Below are 21,602 nucleotides of genomic sequence, written 5' to 3'. Positions count from 1 at the left end.
GCTACCACCCTATCCCTGGGCCTGGGTATGATCCCTGAGCTCTTCAGCTCAAGGCTACCATCCTACCCTTAAGCCAAGCCCCACTTCCTGTTTTCTAGAGGTTAGTTGGAGATAAGAGTTTCAGGTCCTTTTGTGTCAGGGCTGGCTTTGAACCTTGATCCTCAGATCTCAGCCTCCTGAGTAGCTAGGATTATAAGCGTGAGCTCCTGGCCCAAGTAACTTCTTAAAAATCTCATTTGAAAGCCTCACTAATAGAATGGATAAAGGAGCAAACAGACATATAAAGAAGGTATGAAAAGTTTAAAAATCCTTCGCAATCCATTTCTGGTTCATAAGTGTGATGATTGGGTTCTTATGCCTTGTGTGATGTGTGCCTCCCTCAAACCTTGTTACAACGTCTGATGTGAAAAAAAAAATTTACAATCACATTCCCACACACACATACATACAAATTAGCACTGCACAATAAATGAATAAACTCATTTTAGGTGTGTCATCAAGAATAACTCACAGACAGAGATAGTGAGGAAAAAGAGCAAATACAGATGAAAATATACATATGATTTAACTTTCACAATGTTTATTTAAGAAAAATTATGTAACTTTTTAAAGACAAAATTAATTTCTTTAGTTTTAAGAGATGTGACCAGAAAGTAGCACTAATGAGATCTAATGCTGGAATAATATTCTATTTAAAATGGTGGCTGATACTCATGTGCACTTTATTATTTAAAATGTACATATTATACTTACACATATTTTACAATTTAAAAACAAAGATTAAACATTATTTTGGTATTAATATGACTATAAGGAATGTTAAGAATCCATACATTTAGGCTAACATTATCCAAAAACAGAGGTGGCCTGAATTAGAATTAAGGAAAAAAAATGCATAAAAGGAGAAAAAGAAAGCATAAATTTCCTATTTTAAACAGGGGAGAACACCTAAAGGTTTACCTAGGGAAATACACTTCGTTGAATTTTCTCTTTGCTATAATTACAGTACAGGACCTAGACTTGAGTAGAACTGCATTTTAACTTGTATACTTTTTTTTAGTAGAACTTCAAGTGATTTCTGTCCAGGAGAGAAGATAATCCCAAAGGCTAAAGTTTATTAGCCTATTGTGTTTATTAGATTGTGTTCATATCAGCAATCTCATATTTTATTCCTTTAAACAGTTACAGCTCCTTCAATATTTTCTGAATTTGCCTTATCATCACGCTATTCCCTCATAAATCAGTGTTTAATACACCTCTTTGGTAAGTATTTATTTTATATTGAAAAGTGAGTCACAATTTTACCTTTTTGAAAATTATACTTTAGAGAAATAAAATGAATAGATTACAGATGTATTTAAAATTTTAAATAAATAGGGTTGGATTGGATATTATAAGAAAGGGAGAGAAAAGTTCACAGATGCTCCATTGGTATCTGATTATGGTACCATTTGTTCATATGGACAATACTAGAAAAGTGCCAAGCCTGGAAGGAAATATTTTAAGTTGCCTTTAAGATACTTAAATTGAAATGTCAGTCTGGCAGTTGACTATATGGATAAGAGAGGAGATTAGAATGGAATGATAAACTGTAAAACTAAGAAAAATGATGAAACTAAGAATTCATGTGGAAAAACCAGGAGAACATAAAGAAATGGATTCAGCAAGGAAACTTTGATGAAATACAGATACACACACACACTCAAACACACACACAATTATATGTATAAACATAGAATATCAGACTAAATAAGGGAGTACATAGGATGAAAAGGGGAAGGGAAAGGGAAAAAATAGAATTTTGAGTCATTTTGAGATTTAATCACATATGAAATCATCAGAAAGAATGTCGGTGAAAGCTGTTGATCTATGGGGGAGAAAGTGGGAAGAAATCTGGTGGATCAAAATCACTCAGTCCAGTCTCATCTAACATATCAGCATCTTTCTAGATGACTGGTTTATTTTTTGCTTCTCACCCCTGAAACAGAACATTTTTAACTGTTTCATTAACTATTGATTGTCTAGTACCATTAACAGTCCCTCACAAGAAATATTGAAAAAAATTAATAAATGAATAAAAAAGGTCCTAAATCAATGAGAGGTCAAGGAGGATAATAAAGAGGAAAAACTGTATAATAAGGTACCAAGTCCTTGATAAAAAATACTCATGTGATGAGAGTGGAGTTGAAAAGGCTATAGCCCAAGTGGCTATTTACTGCTTTTCATCAGCACTTGCTCATATGTCTTGAGGTGGGGGAAAGAGGGATTTGCCTATATAAAAAAATGTCACCATAAATGACACCAATAAATGTTTGTTATTTACAGTCATCTAAAAAAGTACTCAGGTGATTAATAACATAGCAATAAAGACGAAGCCAGAGTGACAGGATTAAACATATGAGCTCAGAGACTAAAAGTTTCTGCTGGTGAATCAACAAAACTTTACCTCTTCCCACCCTCCTTCCTTTTCACCTTTCTTCCCACTTATTTTTTAAAGAATATTAAGGTTTAAAAACCAGAACAGTATGATTGGAATGGGAAATGGGGACAAAAACATGAGAAGGGGTATCAATGTGTGAGAAGTAATGCACCTACTACCTGGCGAATGTAACTGTAACCGCTTTATACATTACCCCACAATAAAATAAATAATAACTGGTTTTAAGAAAACTAGAACACACAGTACATCTGAGGTACCACAAGTTATGAGAGGAAAAACCAGTCACAGCTGGACAGGGCTGACAAGGCAATGCCCTTTTCCAAGTACATCTAGATTTTAGTCCAGGTTAAGAAATATGAGAAATAATTTGAAAGGGGGGGAAATTTGGTGACCAGAAGGCAATAGTTAGACAGAGTACAACATGTTTATTTTAGTCTCTTCAGTGAGGATTTTGTAAAAAGTTCTTTAAAAGCCCTCTAGTAAGGAGTGCACAGGGGCAACATGCAAATCGGGAGAGTAGTTCTAAGGAAAAGCACAATGATCATCTCAGTGAAAATGGCCTAAAGCAAATTTTCTATTTTACATGACATTCTCCCTACACATATGTGCAGTTGAATTATTTCTCTTTCACCAGAGACGTAATAGAAAGAACGAAATAATGTAAACAACTCAGCTGGTAGTTAAATTCTATTAAGTATCTAATGTAGTACCTAGAACTCAAATAACTTTGAGGCAAGCCCCCTGACAGAGCTCTCTCTCAGGCTTAAAGGCATATATATTGTGAAGGCTGTGAGATATCTGTCATAAATGGTTTTTCTCTTTATAAAGAGTAAATACTATTCAAACACAGAGACAGACACACAGTGATAGAGATGATTTAACTTACTATTTGGTGTCCACATCACTTGGAAATTACCACAGGGGCAATTAAAAAAAAATCAGATCTCACAAATGAAAAAGACACTGTGGAATGTCTCTGTCTCATCTGGACACTGTCATTTTACTTTTTCAAACTTCTTAAAACCGGTATCTCACTAGGGAGGCAGTGAGTGAGGACGCAAACTCATGGGGAAATCCTGCGTTTGCTCAATGTCCACAGCGCTTACCCACTTCCAGATGTTCAGTGCATTCATAACTCACTAACTCAAAGCCTCTTTTTGAAACTTTAGAAAGTGCAAATTGCATTAAGACCTCTTTGCCCTCATTAATGGTATTGTTACAATCCCTGTCCCCTGGAAAATGGTTTTTGGCATGTGTTTAACTTTGTAATATTACCATTTATTCACTTTAATAGGCAGTACTCAAGTCTTAATGCTTTTAATAGTCCTGTCTCTATATACTACCATCTTCTATAACCTTATTCACATTATGTACTTCCTAAGTAAAACTTGTCATATTTTTCCATGTAAAGATGATTCCTTATTATTCATTCCATGAAGCATTAATATTAAAGAAATACTTCCTATTATTCAAACAGTAACATTTATACTAAAAATGGGTACTCCTTAAGTTTTTGCTGTATTCAAACATATAAGAATTAAAAAAGAAGATTAAGTTAAGTGGTGGTGGCGGCTCACACCTGTAATCCTAGCTACTCAGGAGCCTGAGATCTGAGGATCATGGTTCAAAGCCAGCCCAGACAGGAAAGTCCATGAGAGTCGTATCTCCAGTTAACCACCAGAAAATCCCAAGTGATGCTAAGGCTCAAAGCCTTGAGCAAAAGAGTTCAGGGAAAGTCTGAGTTCAAGCCACACAGCTTACCCTCCTTCCCCCCAAAAAGACTAGAAATATGAATTTTTATTGAAGCACCTTGCCATTTGGTTATATATTTTACTCAAAAAGAGACTAAACTATGGCCACGCAGGATGGTATGTGTTTGTAATCCCAGAACTTGGGAGATGGAGGCATGAGCTCAAGGCCAGACTGGGCAATATAGCAAGTTCCAAGGCTACATATTGAGACCTTGGCTAAAAAAACGAAAAAAGTGAAAAAGCCCAGAAGAAAAAAGCCAAAAGATTGTAATTTATTGCCTACAATTTACAGTTTTCATGATACATGACAATACTCAATTTCAGTAAAAAGCAGAAGAACCCAAATGGATGGGTAAAACTCTTATGTTAAAATCAGAGAAATACATTAGAAACTTACAAAGCAGACTAAACACATAAGCACAGCACTTGCATATAAACATAGAGGGATATTAAATATTTAACATATGTCATATGTATATGAGGTCTCAAATATTCATAATACTAAGTATACTTCAGACTTCATGATATCTTATTAGTCAAGATGACTGGGAGGGAGTGGAAGGAGGGAAATGGGGACAAAAACATGAGAAGGGGGATCAATGTGTGAGAAGGAGTGCACCTACTACCTGATGAATGTAACTGTAACCCTCCATACATTACCCCAACAATAAAAAATTTAAAAAAGTAGTCAGGTGTTGAAGAATATAGAAAAGATCAACATTCATTTTGAAAGTCTGATTGTTTTTCACATTAAAATTAATAAACTTTCTTTATTGAATAAATATAAAAGAAAGAGGGTGGGGAATTTGACATAGTGGTAGAAATGCTTTGCATGCACAAAGACCTGGGTTCAATTCCTTGGTACCACATACACAGAAAAAAGCCACAAGTGGTGCTGAGGCTCAAGTGGTAGAGCTCCATCCTTGAGAAAGTCCAAGGACAGTGCTCAGGCCCTGAGCGCAAGCCCAGGACTGGCAAAAATTAATTATTTTTTTTAAAAAAAGAAAGAAAGAAAAACTTACTCTGGCTCCATGTGTCCTCTTACCAAAAAAGTGGCACACACGCACACGCACACGCACGCACACACACACACACACACACACACACACACACACACATACACACACGGATAGTAGCTAAATAAGCAAGTAAACTGATATGGTCAGGCATACTTGTGTAAGTTTTTCTCTGTTCATGTGTGGGTTGTTATCTGCAGGGATGGTAGTGTGTGCCTGTAATCCCAGTAGTCAGTAATGGCATCCAAAAAAGAAAAATCAATTGATCGCTACCATGAAGATTAGTTACATATATTAAAGACTAGAACCAAGACAGGATGCCTGGAGCCCTCAAGCTTTTCTAGCTAATATCAACTCAAAAAATTTACTTTTATCCAAAAAATGTATACTTGATTAATCTTGAATTATACATAATATGTTTAATGTTTCCTAATATGTGAGTTTTCTGTCATTTCATGTATGAAAAATACAGCTCAGAAGCCAGGTGCAGGCAGTGTAACCCTAGCTAGTCAGAAGGCTGAGAATCTGAGCCCTGTGGTTTGATGTCAGCTGGGGCAGACAAATCCAAGAGATATTCACCTCCAATTAACACCAAAAAGGCAGAACTGGAGGTATAGCTCAAATGGTAGAGCACTAGCCTTGAGCAAAAATGCCAAGTGAGAGCATGAGGCCCTGAGTTCAAGCCTTAATACTGGCATTGGCATGAGCATATATGTACATACACATGCACACCAAGAAGTGAGAGAAGCACAAGGAATAGAATAGAATTACTTCAACCATTACATTTACTACTAGATCCCTGCTTCTTCAAGGCTAGCACTCTACCACTTAAGCCACCATGCCATTTCTAAATTTTTCTGTGATCATTTGGAGATAAGAGTCTCGCAAGGGCCAGGAGTATGGCCTAGTGGTAGAGTGCTTGCCTAGCACGCACAAAGCCCTGGGTTTGATTCTTCAGTACTACATACACAGAAAAAGTCAGAAGTGGTGCTGTGGCTCAACTGGCAGAGCAGTAGCCTTGAGAAAGCCCAAGGACAATGCCCATATCATGAGTTCAAGTCCCAGGACTGACAAAAAAAAAATTACAGGCACCAGCACCTGCTAATATAGTCTCACACAATTTTTTGGAGACAGAAGCAGCTCAAATGTATACATGTTGTTAACAGACAAAAGTAAATTATTACAAGTATACATATAAACTTTTCACCACATAGAAGGTACATTACTTCACAAACATTGATACCCTTTCTCATGTCTTGGTCCCCATTAACCTCCCCCCACCCCCGCCCCTCATCTTGTTCCCCCCTCTTCCCTATCCGATTTCAAATAACTAAATAAGCATATATCCAATATATCAGATACCAAGGTGAAATACTGTAACAATATGAGATAACCAAGGGACAGCCAAAGAGATGAGAGACAACATAGTACTTTAAGGACAACAATCACTTACTATATGGCTTTTGTTTCTATATCCTGGAGGTCCCTGAACTTCGATGCTCAAGACTAGTGTTCTACCACTACTCTACTTCTGGCATTTTGGTGTTTACCTGTAGATAAGAGTCTTACAGGCTTTCTTGCCTGAGCTGGCTTCAAACTGAGATCATTGGAAACTTAGCCTCCAAAGTATGTAGGATTACAGGTGTGAGCCATTGGTGCCTGGCTTATTCTTAATGCATATGAAACTAGAAATTGAGAAATTAATTTTGTATTCGATCTTATGTCCATGGTTTCTTTTTTAAAACAATTCAAAGGCTTTAAAAAATTAATGCAGCAGTACTTAGTCTATTTCTGAAATAACACCTAGGGGATTCACTAATGCGATTTTTCAAATGGCAATTGTTTGGAAGCCAAGTATTTTGGGTTTGAGTTCTGAAAAAAAAATCTTGATTGCAATGATAAGGGACTGAATAACTACCAAGATTTACAGGGATATTTCAGGCTATCCTCCAAGAGAGCTCCAGTCCCAATGTTATGAGCTTGTCTAGGGCATTTTACAGCTCTTCTGAAGAGCTGGCTACAAACTGCATCTTGAAACTCAAGAACTACATATACCTAAAGCTGAGACTGGTACAGCCTCCCCACCATGTTCCAAGGGCTCCAGCATGAACAGCCCTACTGAACACTGCTGAGAAAGCTAGCCAAATCCATTACCTATCTGACTAAGGAAAGATAACTTAAATGTAGCAATTTCATTTCTCCTTTAGATCAAGTGCAATAGAGCTTAAGAAGCAAGAAAGGCATCAACAAACAGCACTACAAATTTAACGCTAAATATTACTTAGAAAACTAGACACTGAATAGAAACATTCACATTTTATTCATTATGTGACATCCAGTGGTGAATATAAAACATTCCTTCATAAAGATGTACAGGGAAGTCAGTCTGTAACTGACATATACAAAGATTATTTGGCACCAGAGTGTCTCTTTTCAGAAAATTTTAATGAAAAATTACCATGAAAAAGGCTCAGAAATTCCCCCATCAAAAAAAATAATCCTTAAGAGAGTTCTAAAGCAGTGGTGCTACCAGTTAACAATAGAGTCAAAATCAGATTTAGCTTACTAGGGGAATGGCATTCTTCACACAACTATGGCAATTAATAGAAGGCTCTGAAGAAAAAAAAAAAACTACAACTTTGTCACCTTAAACCTTACGTAAATAATATGGTTTATAATAAAAGGAAAAATACCATTAAAATGTGTGGCTTTATACTCTTTTCAATGGTTCTTTTATGAAAATAAGCCATTTCCAGTGAAGTCTTTCCATTGGATTTTCATACAAGCGAAATTACATTGTGATTATAACACATTTTCTGTGTCCTTGTTCTAAAATGTTATGCCGTTTGTGTGTGTGTGTGTGTGTGTGTGAGAGAGAGAGAGAGAGAGAGAGAGAGAGAGAGAGAGAGAGAGAGAGAGAGAGAGAGAGAGAGAGAGAGTCAGTCCAAAGAGAGAGAGAGAGAGAGTCAGTCTTGAGGCTTGAACTTGAGTCTGGATGCTGCCCTGAGCTTCTTTGCTCAAGGCTAGTACTCTACCACTTAGGCCACAGCTCCACTTCTGGCTTTTCTGGAAGTTGATTGGAAATTAGAATCTCTCACAGGCTTTCCTCCCTGGGCTAGCCTCAAACCATGATCCTCAGATTTCTGCTTCCTAAGTGGCTAGAATTACAGGCGTGAGCCATCTGTTAGCAGCTTGCGTTTAGTTCATACTTATTGTAATGCTGGGCATGGTAACGTACTCCTGAAATCCCAGGTACTCTGGAGGGGAAGCAGAAGTTCAATCATGAATTGCAGGCTAACTGGCAAAAGATAATGAGATTCTGTCTCAAATACAAAAGTGTTATAATTGGCAGACTACTTGCCTAGCATGCTTGGAGCCATAGTTTCAATTTGTACAAATACAGGGTTGTTTGTTTTTTATTAATTTATTATTTATTTATTATTTTTGCAAGTCATGGGGCTTGAACTCAGGGCCTGGGCACTGTCCTTGAGCTTTATTTGTTCAAGGTGAAGGCTCTACCACTTGAAGCCACAGCACCACTTCTAGTTTTTTCTGTGTATATGGTACACAGGAATCGAACCCAGGTCTTCATGCATGCTAAGCAAGCATGCATACTAAGTGTACCACTAGGCTACACTCACAGACGCTCAAAACTTGAAATTTTTCCATTTAAAATTTAAAATTCTGTCCCCTTCACAGGAAAGCACTGATGACTCATTCTCAGAAGACTGAGATCTAGAGGATCAAGGTTAAAAGCCAACCCAGGCAGAAAAGTCTGAGATTGTCTCAAATTAACTAGCAAAAAGCTGCTCTTGAGGTGAGGTTCAAATGGTAGCACCAGTCAAGCAATCCTGCAAGAAGCCCTGAGTTCAAACTTCACCACTACCAAAAAAATGATGTGTGTGTGTGTGTGTGTGTGTGTGTGTGTAGGTATATATGTTAACCTATACATTTCTTAATTATTTCTGATTAATAATATACCACACTTGAACTGCCTTGTGTGCCTACATTATTATACATTCTAGAATCCATGAAAATGAAGTAGAAGATTGTTAGGAATGAAAACTACAAGACTGATTTACTCCAAAATTCAAGATATACATGTACACAAGAAGTAAATGATCTATTGACAGATTATAAGATTTGAAAAGGAAATTAGGAAATCAATTCCATGAGCATCAAAAATAATAAAATATTTAGCAATAAACTTAACCAATGAAAACTATTAAATACTGCTAAAAGAAATTAAAGAAGATACAATTAAAAGGAAAATAAAATATGTAAGGCCATTTCCCCTCCAATACTAAAGAATGAACACAGGCCTTGTATATGCCAAGAAAGCACTCTACAACTAAACCACACTCCTAGCCAGAAGACTCAGTTTTATCAAGAACATAAAACCTATCCAAAATGCAGGGGTGGGGGGGGAAATGGGGACAAAAACATAAGAAAGGTATCAATGTGTGTGAAGTAATGCACCTTCTATCTGGTGAATATAACTGTAACCCTTTTATTAATTACAATAAAAATATTTTGCACTAAAAATAAAATTAAAAAACCTATCCAAAATGCATAGAATTTCAATGGTCAAAAACAATCTTGAAAAATAATTTTTAATTTTCTTTTTTTATACGCTGAAATTAACTTATATTTGGTTAATATATTATTCTCAGAAATTATATTTGATTTTGACCTTTTGATACTGAGGACTAAAATATATCATAATTTTAATTTACCCTCAAAAAGTTATCAAAAGGGGTTGGGGGTTTAGCCTAGTGGTAACGTGCTTGCCTAGCATGCACAAAGACCCAGGTTTGATCCCTCAGTACTCCATATACTGAAAAAACTAGAAGTAGTGCTGTGGCTCAAGTGGTAGAGCCCTAGCCTTGAGAAAACCCAAGGACATTGCTCAGGCCCTGACCTCAAGCCCAGGACTAGCAAAAATGAGAAAAAAAAAAGTTATAAAAAGAGTTATTCTAAAAACAAGAAAAACACTATGCCATGTAATTTTAAGTTTAACCTTTAAAAGTTACCAAATCAGAGTGATTCTAAAATAAGAAAATTAAATTTCTTCTGGTCGGATGCATGAAGCAAAGAATTCACTTTGCAGAAACCTTCAAATGTGTAATTTTTAAAAGAAAAAGAAACTGCTTCCAAGCTGCCTCTAAATATAAACATCACATGTACATAAACAGACCTTTTATATAACTAACATTTCTTATGACAAAGCTAAAAGGGTCTTATCTCTGTGTCATCAGTCATGTTAGACTTTCAAATAAAGCAGTAACAAGTAGTGTCTTGATCAACAAATAAAATAACATAATGTTCAGAAAACTATAGTATACTTATCTTGGCATTCCTACATTTTTAAAGGTAAAAGAAATAATAAAACATTCTTTACCTTGTAAGATGGCAAAAAGCACAAAATTCCTTGGCTCACAGTCTGGCACACAGATAACAAAAGTGCTCCCACTTCATCCTGGAACGCAAATGTTTCAGTATGCTGGAAGGTAGCACGGAGATTCCGACCCTTAGGGCCAGAACCAATAGTACCAACCCAAACCTAGAATATCAATATGCTAGTATTAGTTGTGCCTAAACAAGGTATGAAAATTAGGATTTCATGAGAGGGGGGGAAGCATTTCCATTTATATATAACGAAAGATCAAGCAATAAACCTAGCAGAAATTTATTTTAGATTGTTACTATTTTTTCTTTACCTTTACGTAGACATTGAGTTGTTATCAATTCCAATCAAATTATCACTAAAGAATAATCCTCAATCCCCATAGTAAACAAAGAAACATCTATAGAATATACACAGATGACGTGAGGAAGAAATCATAATGTATCACCTGTAAAGCATTCCATAAAAAGGAAGTATGGATGGGAAAAAGGCTATAATATATACAGATTTAACTTATAGAAATTTTTAAGTAAATCACTGAATTTACTTAGAATGAAGTTCTTTGAAAGTGAAATGTTCCTCTGTTTCCTCAGTGGCTTCTCAAAATTAAGCAAAGAACAGTGCTTGTGGGATGATTAAGTGAACACATAAAACGGATGGATCAGGATGATATAACTGCAAAATCAGATTAATTCCAAAATATTGGGAGTGAAGGCTAGTATGATTTGCCACAGATAGTCTCAATAGTAACAGAAGTACTTGGTTACATGCTCATTGATGTTCAAAGATTCTTAAGAAATCAGACACACCAAATTTTATAGTTACTCACAATTCTTCTACTTTCATAGATCTAACCTTAGTGTGGATAGTTTGATTAGAAAATGGAAAAACTTTATTTCATCTGCAGAATATTTGCGAGACAGATGACAAATTCCATTTCAACTACATGATTGCTTAGCAATAAAACGAGCTGGTATGCTTCTCCAGCTATAGCTAGTGTTACTGGAGGCTAGTGGTAGAGGGGGAAGGGAATGGTAGTTCAGTAGGTATGAGTAACAATTTTACAGTATGCAAATTGGCTGAGCAACAATGGATACTCTCAACATGACTGAAATTCATACTTCCAAGCGGTTTAAATGGCTTCTATCTATGCTGCGGGTGTTTTGTCACACATAAGCAAAATAATACTGTTTCTGCTCTGGTCTTAAGAATTTGCTTGTTACTTTTCTTGTGTAAATAAAGCTTTTTGGTTGACTCCCCCACCAAAAAAAAAGTAATAAAGTGTTGTTGGAGGATATTATAGTAAAACACAGTTAGCATTATTATAATCCATTACTATTACATATTAAATGGACTTTACCATACCAGGTTGACATCATAATTAATTAGAGCCTTAATTCTCAAGAGAAAATATATGATAAATTTGCTACCCTTGCTATATTTATTAATGCCACTAAAAATGGCACTTGAAACTGTAGACAGACTCTGTGTTCTTACTTCACTGTTGTTTATAGTAATGCTTCCACACAGGAGACCCCTGGCACCTTGGCCCTTGGAAAGCAAATTCTTAGTTATAGAGGAGCTTACAGTTTTGATCCCCAACTACTAAGTATCAATTATAAGAACCAAAAATGCCCCCAGTCTTATGTATAAAGCTTTCTAAAGACCTACAATTGTGTTGAGCACATGGGTGATAGTTAACTTATAGCTAATCACTATAAATTACTTAACTTTAAAAAACAAGAACAAGGGCCGGGAGTTTGGCCTAGTGGTTAAAGTGCTTGCCTAGCATGCACAAATACCTGGGTTCGATTCCTCGGTACCACATACGTAGAAAAAACCTGGAAGTGGTGCTGAGGCTCAAGTGGTAGAGTGCAAGCCCCATAAACGACAAAGAAAGAAAGAAGGAAAAAAGAAAGAAAGAAAGGCTAGTATACTGAAGTAAGAAGACTGAGAGCCTCAAAAAAAAAAACAAAAAACAACTAACCTGTGAATTATTAATGACATGATTAGCCTCTAGTTGGACACTAAATGTAACACCAAGCTCAGATGAAAAAGATTTCATTGGGGATAAGGTCCCAGATGTCAAAACAATTGTCCGAACTTTGCCATTAATATCTGAAAAGGCCTAAAGGAAAAATTCAGTAAATAAATTCATCTTTAAAAGAGTCAAATGCATTCATTTAACTGTTGGTATTGACCAAAAAAGACAAAAAATTCATTTACAACATGATGAGCTTACCACAGCAGGATTTAAGCACCAAAAGTTTAGCACATAAACTGCAATTTTCTGTTTTGAACGCTTCTTGTTTTTTGGTACAACCAATCCATTTTTATCTGGAATATCAATCTGATTTATCCAGGAATAAGTCTGTTGAATAGCAATTTTATAATCATCTGCAAATCTAAATGCAAAGACAATGCTAATTAAATGACAAAACATTATAAAGTATATAATGACCCAGCTACATACAAAGTAAAAAACAATATCAACACACACTTGAAAACCTTTTCCACACTCTAAAAATAAACATTCTCACCACTGAATTCTGATACAAAATGGCTAGTTGGCTGCATTAATGGGTTTGATTTACATTATTTGGAAAATAATGTGGGAATCGGGCATATGGGATGAAACCTCTGTCCACACACATCAAGATACCATTGGAGGGGCCAGGAGTTTGGCCTAGTGGTAGAGTGCTTGCCTAGCATGCACAAATACCTGGGTTCGATTCCTCGGTACCACATACGTAGAAAAAACCTGGAAGTGGTGCTGAGGCTCAAGTGGTAGAGTGCTAGCTTTGAGAAAGTCCAAGGACCAGTGCTCAAGCCCTGAGCCCAAGCCCAGGACTGGCAAAAAAAAAAAAAGATACCACTGTATTTTGGACCCATCTGTTTTGTAGGATTTCTGCTCGGTGCCTATCAAAAGGAGGCTTATTTTGTACCATCTCAACATTGTTTAGCTAACTGTTGCAGATTTCTGCAAGTAAAAGTCTGCAAACCCACCCCCCAAAAAAATTCTGATACAAATTTAAGCCATCAACCCACAAAATCAATTAGTTATTACCATCTAACCATCTACTTCTCATCAGCCATTTCCCAGTCTCATTCGCCAACACTACATAAATCATTACAGAACCAGAATTAAAATTCAGGTTCTTTGCTACAACATAATTAGTTGCAAAACAAAAAATAATAATATAGTGAAAGAAACTAAAAAACAAGTTAAACTTTTGAATTATATGAAAAAATAATTTGTAATAGTTTTAAAAGTACTAGTGGAAGCCAGGTACAGTGGCTCATGACTGTAATCCTAGCTACTCAGAAGGCTGAGATCTAAGGATGGAGGTTCAATGCCAATCCAGGCACTAAAGACCATGAGACTCTCATTTCCAATTAGAAACCGGAAGTGATGATGTGGCTGTAGAGGTAGGGCGGTAGCCTTGAGCTGAAGAGCTTAGGGACAGCGCCCAGGCCCAGAGTTCAAGCTCCAGATGTTGTTGTTTTTTTGTTTTTTTTTTTAAGTGCTAGCAAAGCAAGGAGTATAGCCCAGTGCCCAGGCCCTGAGCTCAAGCCCCAGGACAGGCAAAAAACAAAAAGTGTTAGCAACTTAATATAAAAAAATTTCTAAGGCCGGGAGTTTGGCCTAGTGGTTAAAGTGCTTGCGTAGCATGCATGAAGACCCAGGTTTGATTCCTCGTTACCACATACATAGAAAAAAGCCGGAAGTGGTGCTGAGGCTCAAGTGGTAGAGCTCTAGCCTTGAGAAAGTCCAAGGACAGTGCTCAGGCCCTGAGCTCAAGCCCAGGACTGGCAAAAAAAAAAAAAAAAATTTTCTAAGTCCCTTTAAAATCTGGGACTCAGTCTCCTTTCAATGATAATACTCTGTACTTGTTCTCAGTTTTCCTACTCATTTAAAATTAGTTGTGGGGGTGAGGACAGAGGACAGGGAGATGTGCTAGAGGCATGGCTCAAGGGGTGAGCATTTGTCTAGGAAGCTTAAGGTTTACTAGTCCATTCCCTTTACAAAAACAAACACTGTGGGAGTGTGGCCTAGTGGTAGAGTGCTTGCCTAGCATGCACAAAGCCCTGAGTTCAATTCCTTGGTACCACATAAACAGAAAAGGCCAGAAGTGGTGCTGTGGCTCAGCTGGTAAAGTGTTAGTCTTGAGCAAAATGTATCCAAGGACAGTACCCAGCCCCTGAGCTCAAGCCCCAGGACTGGCAAACACACACATACACACACAAACAAACAAAATAAAAAATGCTGCAGTTCTACAAATTCAACCTATGGCTCCAAGCATGCTAGGCAAGTACTCTGCCAAATGACTCATAGCACAAAACTTTTGTATTTGAGATAGAGTCTTACTTAGCCTGCAATTCATGACTGAACTTCTGCTTCCCCTCCAGAGTACCTGGGATTTCAGGAGTATGTTACCATGCCCAGCATTACAATAAGTATGAATTAAACACATACTACTAACAATTAAGCTACAATTTTTAAGAGGGAAAATACAAACCTGATCATCACTTACCTGCTATTTTCCCTGAAAAGATAGTCAAGCACCATAAAAAGTCCTTTGAGCATTATCTGAGTTGAAGCACTAATAATGGGAACTTCTCTTGTCTCCTCTTTACCTTGAAATGCTATTTTTTCTTCCTTTTGAAGAACAGCAGAAAAATGTCCCTAAAAGAAATTTTCATATTAAGCCTAGGGAGGGATGAGGAAGGGATGGAAATTTCCCCAAAGTATGTAATGAGATGCAAATAAAACATGCATTAAAATTTTAGATAAACATTATTATTATACAGTATATAATTATTATTATATATTTGTCAAGCATATCTCAGAAATGCTAGGTGAAGAAATATTTCTTTAAATCCACGAGGGAAATCAAATTTCACAAGAAATTAAAGAAAATCTAAATGAATGGAGATAATCTAAAATTATGACAGGGTGATGTAATATCTTTAAGATGCTTGTTCTTCCAAAACCATCTACAGAGTCAATGCAATCTCAAGCAAAACCCTGGTAAGTTATTTTTTTATTGTAATGTATAGAGGGGTTTATATTCACCAGATAGTATGTACATTACTTCTCACACACTGATACCCCTTCTGATGTTTTTATCCCATTTCCTTCCCTCCACCCCCTCCCAGTCATCTTGCTTTCCCCCCTTCCCTTTCCTATTTCAAATACATAAATAAACATATATATGATACTGGCAAGTTAGTTTTTGGTGATAAATTGGAGTAAGAGGTTCACAGACTTTGCTGCCCAGGCTAGCTTCCCCCACAACCCTCAAAACTCAAGCCTCCTAAGTAGCTAGGATTACAAGTGTGAGCTCCCACATCCAGGTTCTAAAATGCTAATTTTTTTAAAATTCTGGATTATTTGCTTGATTTATTATAAATGTATTCACTTCTAAATCACTTGTAATAGACTAAATTTCACAAATGGTAAAAATGAATCTTACCTGCAAAACAGGAAAAATAGCAGAAGTGATACCCATCTTGTGTAAATTTAAGAGCATTTCATTTCCATTCCATATTTTACAAGATGATTCATAATCTCTTTCTATAAGATATTTAGAGTTTTCTTCTAACCAACTATAATAAAATAAATGTGTTAATCAGTATTACCTTTAAGTGTATTATGAGAACTGTTTCTATATAACGATAAATTATTTCTTAAAGCTCTTAGGATATAAAATTAAAATATCTTAAAAGTGCACTTATATACTTATATAACTAAAAAGTGTTTGTTAGGTAAGCACCAGTGGCTCATGTCTATAATTTTACCTATTCAGTAGGCCAAGATCTGAGGATTGTGGTTCAAATCCAGCCTGGGTAAGAAAGTCTATGAGAGGGCCGGAGTTTGGCCTAGTGGTAGAGTGCTTGTCTAGCATGCACGAAGACCCGGGTTCAATTCCTTGGTACCACATACATAGCAAAAAGCCGGAAGTGGTGCTGATGCTAAAGTGGTAGAGTGCTAGCCTTGAGAAAGTCCAAGGACAGTGCTCAAGCCCTGAGCCCAAGCCCAGGACTGGCAAAAAAAAAAAAGAAAGTCTATGAGACTCATCTCCAATTAACTTCTCAAAAGGCTGGCATTGAAGCTATGTCTCAAGGGGTATAATACCAGCCTTTAGCAAAAAAAAAAAAAAAAGCTTAGGGACAAGATCCTGAGCGAGGTACTCCAGATGCTGACAGGCATAAAGCCAAGCGTAACTTCAGTGAAAGAAAGAAAGAGAAAAAACTAAACACAGAGACAAAAAGATAAAAATAAGTTAGGTTAACATAACCTAGTTGCTACTTTGATTTGAATATCTGTGATGTGCTCTCTGAAGTGAAAATTATTCTAACAACTGAATATAGACAATACCCAGATAAGAGGGTGGCTGGGGGGAATGTGTATCCAAAACAGAATGCGGTGATGTGCTTGATGACGTGAGGCCGTCACCACGGGTAATACTTATAGCCTTGATTTGAGGAACTGATAGGTTCATTGTCCTTAGATGGGCAAGACAGAGACAAAAGATAAAACCAAATTCTGTTTTAGATTTAAAGTTTAAATATTTACATTGATATCCAAACTTTAAAATACCCTGGCATGGCAAAACATGTGTTAATATAAAGACAACATAAATGCACGGACAGACAATTATTTATTCTTACTTAATGAGGCTGTAGCATACAGCTCGTAGGGGTTCGTGGTCTTTCTTCCTTATATTATTATTGACCAAGCCATCTAGTTCATCTCTAGCAAACCGAAGTTGAACTTCTGTTACACTGTAACTTGCTGACTCCCTAGCACAGTCTTCAATGTTATGAGCTTCGTCTAAAATGACAACTTGCTCTTTCAGATTTATATCCATCTATAAGGTAAAAGAACTTTCCTGTAAAACATTTTGACAAAAACGGATCGAATAGCAGCAAGAGGATTCATTTAAAATACATACTCAAGACCAATACTGCTTTTGCAATTACATGAGCAAATGATTTTCAACCTTAAATAAAATTTCAGAAGCACAACCAAATATCAGTTCTATATTAAAGTTTGATACTTTTAAATCTTAAAACACTTAGCAAATCTATCATTGAAAAAAAAAACGGTATTAGCTGGGTGCCAGTGATTCACACCTGTAATCCTAGCCACTCAGAAGGCCAAGGATCTGAGGGTTCTGGTTTGAAAGCAAGCCTGGACAGGAGAGGATGAGACTCTTACCTCCTATTAACCACCAAAAAGCTGGAAGTGGAGCTATGGCTCAGCTGGTAAAGCACTGATCTTAAGTAAAAAGGCTCAGGAACAGCATCCAGACCCTGAATGAGGGGGTTAGGAGGGAGGGGGTAAGGGAGAAGGAGGGAGGAGGAAGCAGGAGCGATTTCTTGGTACCACGTACTTAGAAAAAGCCAGAAGTGGTGCTGAGGCTCAAGTGGTAGAGTTCTAGCCTTGAGAAAAATCCAAGGACAGTGCTCAGGCCCTGACCTTAAGCCTAGGACTGGCAAAAAAAAAAAAAAAAAAAATTGGAAGACTGACCTAGCAATCATATATACAATGATTTGGAGGGGAGGTACCTAGTTAAAGGTCAGTCAAGAATTGCATAATCCTGGCTGGGAATGTAGCTTACTGGTAAAGTGCTTCCTTAGGATGCATGAAGGCCTGGGTTCAAGTCCTCAGTACCATGTAATCAGAAAAAGCCAGAAGTGGCACTCTGGCTCAAGTGGCAGAATGCTAGCCTTGAGCAAAAGACGCTCAGAGACAGTGCCCAAGCCCTGAGTACGAGCCCCAGGACTGGTTAAAAACAAAAAAAGTTCTCAAAGCATAATTTTCATAATATGTATAGCCTCTAAATATAAGTTCTTTAAAACATGTTTTCTTCAGATAAGGTTCTAGATAATCCTCTAGAACTATTAATGAGAAAGAACAATGGCTGTAAATAGGTCTCTCATGGGGACATTTTGCAACATTTAGAGGCATTTTTGATGATACTTTGAGAAAGCTACTCTAGGGATCTACAAACAAAAACCAGGGATCTTACTAAATATCCTGCACTGCACAAGACAGCCACCACAGCAAAGAATTACCTAGCCCAAAACTTCATAATTGTCAACTGAAGAAACTTGCTGTTATCCTTAAAATTTATTAGTTTGTAAATTAAGATGGCTAAGTCTCGAATTTAGTTAATACATCTTTATATGTTTTCAGTACTGTTGACACAAACTTATTTACAGTAATTCATACAGAAAAGTAAAACTAAAAACACAGAAACATCTAAAAGCTTTAACATTCATCCTTCATATCCCAAGAAGCAAGAGGAAAAGTTCTTCTAATTTTTACACATATACTCACAGTTTCCCTTATTTGTGCATCTAGAAGATAGTTATAGGGACAAAATATTATGTCAGCATCATCTTTCAGTTCTCGGGCTGTGTAATACGGACATGCTTTTAGGTTTTTTCCGAGCTTCACAAGTTCTTCTATATCCCAAGCTTTGTACATCCCATGAAGATTCTGTAAAGTGCTTTGATCACCAACTTTATGAACACCATGATACAAAAAGCAAGATTTCCCCTAAAAATAAACATAAATAACTGAACGTGAATCAATATTGAAATAGAAGGAATAAAACAAGCTTATCTCAGAAACGCAGGAATTAAAGCTATAGGTATATTCTGCATAATAAACATGACACCATATTTACAGTCATAACATCTTTCTTTCTTCCTAAGAGACAGGTTGGCTCTCAACTGTAGGGCTCAAGAGATGTTCCTATCTCAACCTCCAAAGTAGTTGAGACTACAGGCACATGCCACAATATCCAGCTATAATCGTAACATTTCAAAGAAACTGCCAGGTGTCAATGGGTCATGCCTGTGATCCTGGCTACTCACAAAATGAAGGAGCCCAAGGACAAAAATCCCAGAGATTTTTGATATCCAATTAACCAGTAAAGTAGAAGTGGAGATATGGCTTAAGTGGTAGAGCACCAGGCTAGAATGATAAACTAAGTGAGTGCATGAGGCTCTGAGTTCAAGCCCAAGTACTAGGGCTTGGATGAATGGTAGGGTGGTAACCTTGAGCCGAAGAGCTCAGGGACAATGCCCAGGCCCAGGGGTAGAGTAGTAGCCTTGAGCAGAAGAGCTCAGGGTCAGTGCCCCATTACCCACCACAAAAAAGGGGGGGAGGGGCCGGGAGTTTGGCCTAGTGGTAGAGTGCTTGCCTAGCATGCACGAAGACCCGGGTTCGATTCCTCGGTACCACATACATAGAAAAAAGCCAGAAATGGTGCTGAGGCTCAAGTAGTAGAGCTCTAACCTTGAGAAAGTCCAAGGACAGTGCTCAGGCCCTGAGCTCAAGCCCAGGACTGGCAAAACAAAAACAAAACAAACAAAAAAAAAGCAAAGCAGGTTCCTCTTCAACTGAGTGTAATACTCCAAATTAACTTTTAGAAAGAGACATTTTACATTGTATTTGTTGTTTCCATGTTCTGATTACAATGATACTAGTTATAAAAATATTTCTGGGAAGATAAACAGAACAATGATACCATAGGTTTTTCTTAAGAAAGAAAAACTAAGTGGCATGGGCATATAAGTATGGGAAATTTTTCTGTTAATCTCTTTCCATCTTTTTAATTTTGAGCCAAATAAAAACATTTCAACAGGCTGAGAGAGCGTGGCCTAGTGGTAGAGTGCTTGCCTAGCATGAATGAAGCCCTGGGTTCAATTGCACAATACCACATACACGTGCTCAAGTGGTAGAGTGCTACCCTTGAGAAAGCCCAAAGACCAAGCCCAGGACTGGCAAAAAAAAAAAAGCCCAAGGACAGGGCCAGATCCTGAGTTCAAACCCCAGGACCAGCAAATTAAAAACAAACAAAAAAAAAACAGGTACTAAGCTCATGCCTATAATCAGAGCCACTTAGGAGGCTGAGATCTAAGGACCACAGTTCAAAGCCAACCTGGGCAGAAAAGTCTGAGACTCTTACCTCTCATGAATCACCAAAACACTAGAAATGGAGCTCAAGCCTTGAGAAAGCCCAAGGACAGTGCTTAGGCCCTGAGCTAAAGAACTGAGACTAACCAAAAAAAAAAAAATTTGAATACATCTAAGAAAGGAAACAAAGGGAGGGAGAGAAAAGGGAAGGGAAAGGGGAGGAAAACTGGAACATCTTGGGAAAATAAAAGACAACTGCAAAAACATTCATAAAATTCAAGAGTACCAAAACATCCTAAATTATAATTGTCACATAAAAGATCTATTATTAACATTTTGGTGATTTTACATTGCATTTCTCTTACACATATGCACAATATGATCTAATACTAAAATAACAAAATTTCCTCAGGCAAGACTATAATTAATAATATAGCTACAATAAATGAACATTTTTAAACAACTGGATCCAATCATATTTCTCCTAAAACATCAGAAAAATCTAATATCACTAGACATTTTTCCATGATTGTTCATGTATATGTATATTGAATTAATACTAATACGACATAGTGGATGATCAGTCTCCTTATTACTAAGGATTAGAGTATTATCAATTTCTGCCCATTGCTAAATCACTTCTTAATATTTCTTTCTTTTTTTTTTTTTGGTGGGTCATGGAGTTTGAACTTTGGGACTGGGCACTGTCCCTGAGCTTTTCAGCTCAAGGCTACCAACCTACCCCTTGGTCACATCCCAACTTCCCCTTTTCTAGTAGTTAATTCAAGAATCTCATGGTCTTTAGTGCCCGGGCTGGCTTTGAACCATGATCCTCAGATCTTAGCCTCCTGAGTAGCTAGGATTACCGGCATGGACCTGGCTCACTTCTGAGTATTTCTTAGTATACATTTTTAGAAATGGTATTCTGGGATGAGACACACAAAATATTTTTGTTTCTTGACAACCTATCACCAAATTTACCTCCAGAGGATGGGCAAGGTAGCTCACCTGTAATCCTAGCTACTCAAGAGGCTGAGATCTGAGGATTGCG

At 37.0% G+C, this 21,602-nt stretch overlaps 1 protein-coding gene and 1 pseudogene across 1 annotated transcript in view; one reads left to right on the top strand and one right to left on the bottom strand.

The window, feature by feature from the left end:
* Brip1 (BRCA1 interacting DNA helicase 1) overlaps window positions 1-21,602 on the bottom strand; it is an 86,261-nt gene that overhangs the window by 29,492 nt on the left and 35,167 nt on the right. Inside the window, 7 exon segments of the mRNA XM_090351753.1 lie at window positions 10,609-10,770; window positions 12,602-12,742; window positions 12,857-13,019; window positions 15,150-15,301; window positions 16,092-16,224; window positions 17,290-17,489; window positions 18,965-19,186. Coding sequence (XP_090207879.1) covers window positions 10,609-10,770; window positions 12,602-12,742; window positions 12,857-13,019; window positions 15,150-15,301; window positions 16,092-16,224; window positions 17,290-17,489; window positions 18,965-19,186 — 1,173 coding nt within the window.
* Window positions 317-409, top strand: LOC150051962 (small nucleolar RNA U13; annotated as a pseudogene).

This window comes from Megascapheus bottae, chromosome 17, assembly GCF_031878675.1.
Source record: "Megascapheus bottae isolate mThoBot1 chromosome 17, mThoBot2.hap1, whole genome shotgun sequence".
Taxonomy (NCBI): domain Eukaryota; kingdom Metazoa; phylum Chordata; class Mammalia; order Rodentia; family Geomyidae; genus Megascapheus; species Megascapheus bottae.
Note: the sequence above shows the minus strand (reverse complement) of the source record. Positions and strands in the feature narration are given on the sequence as shown.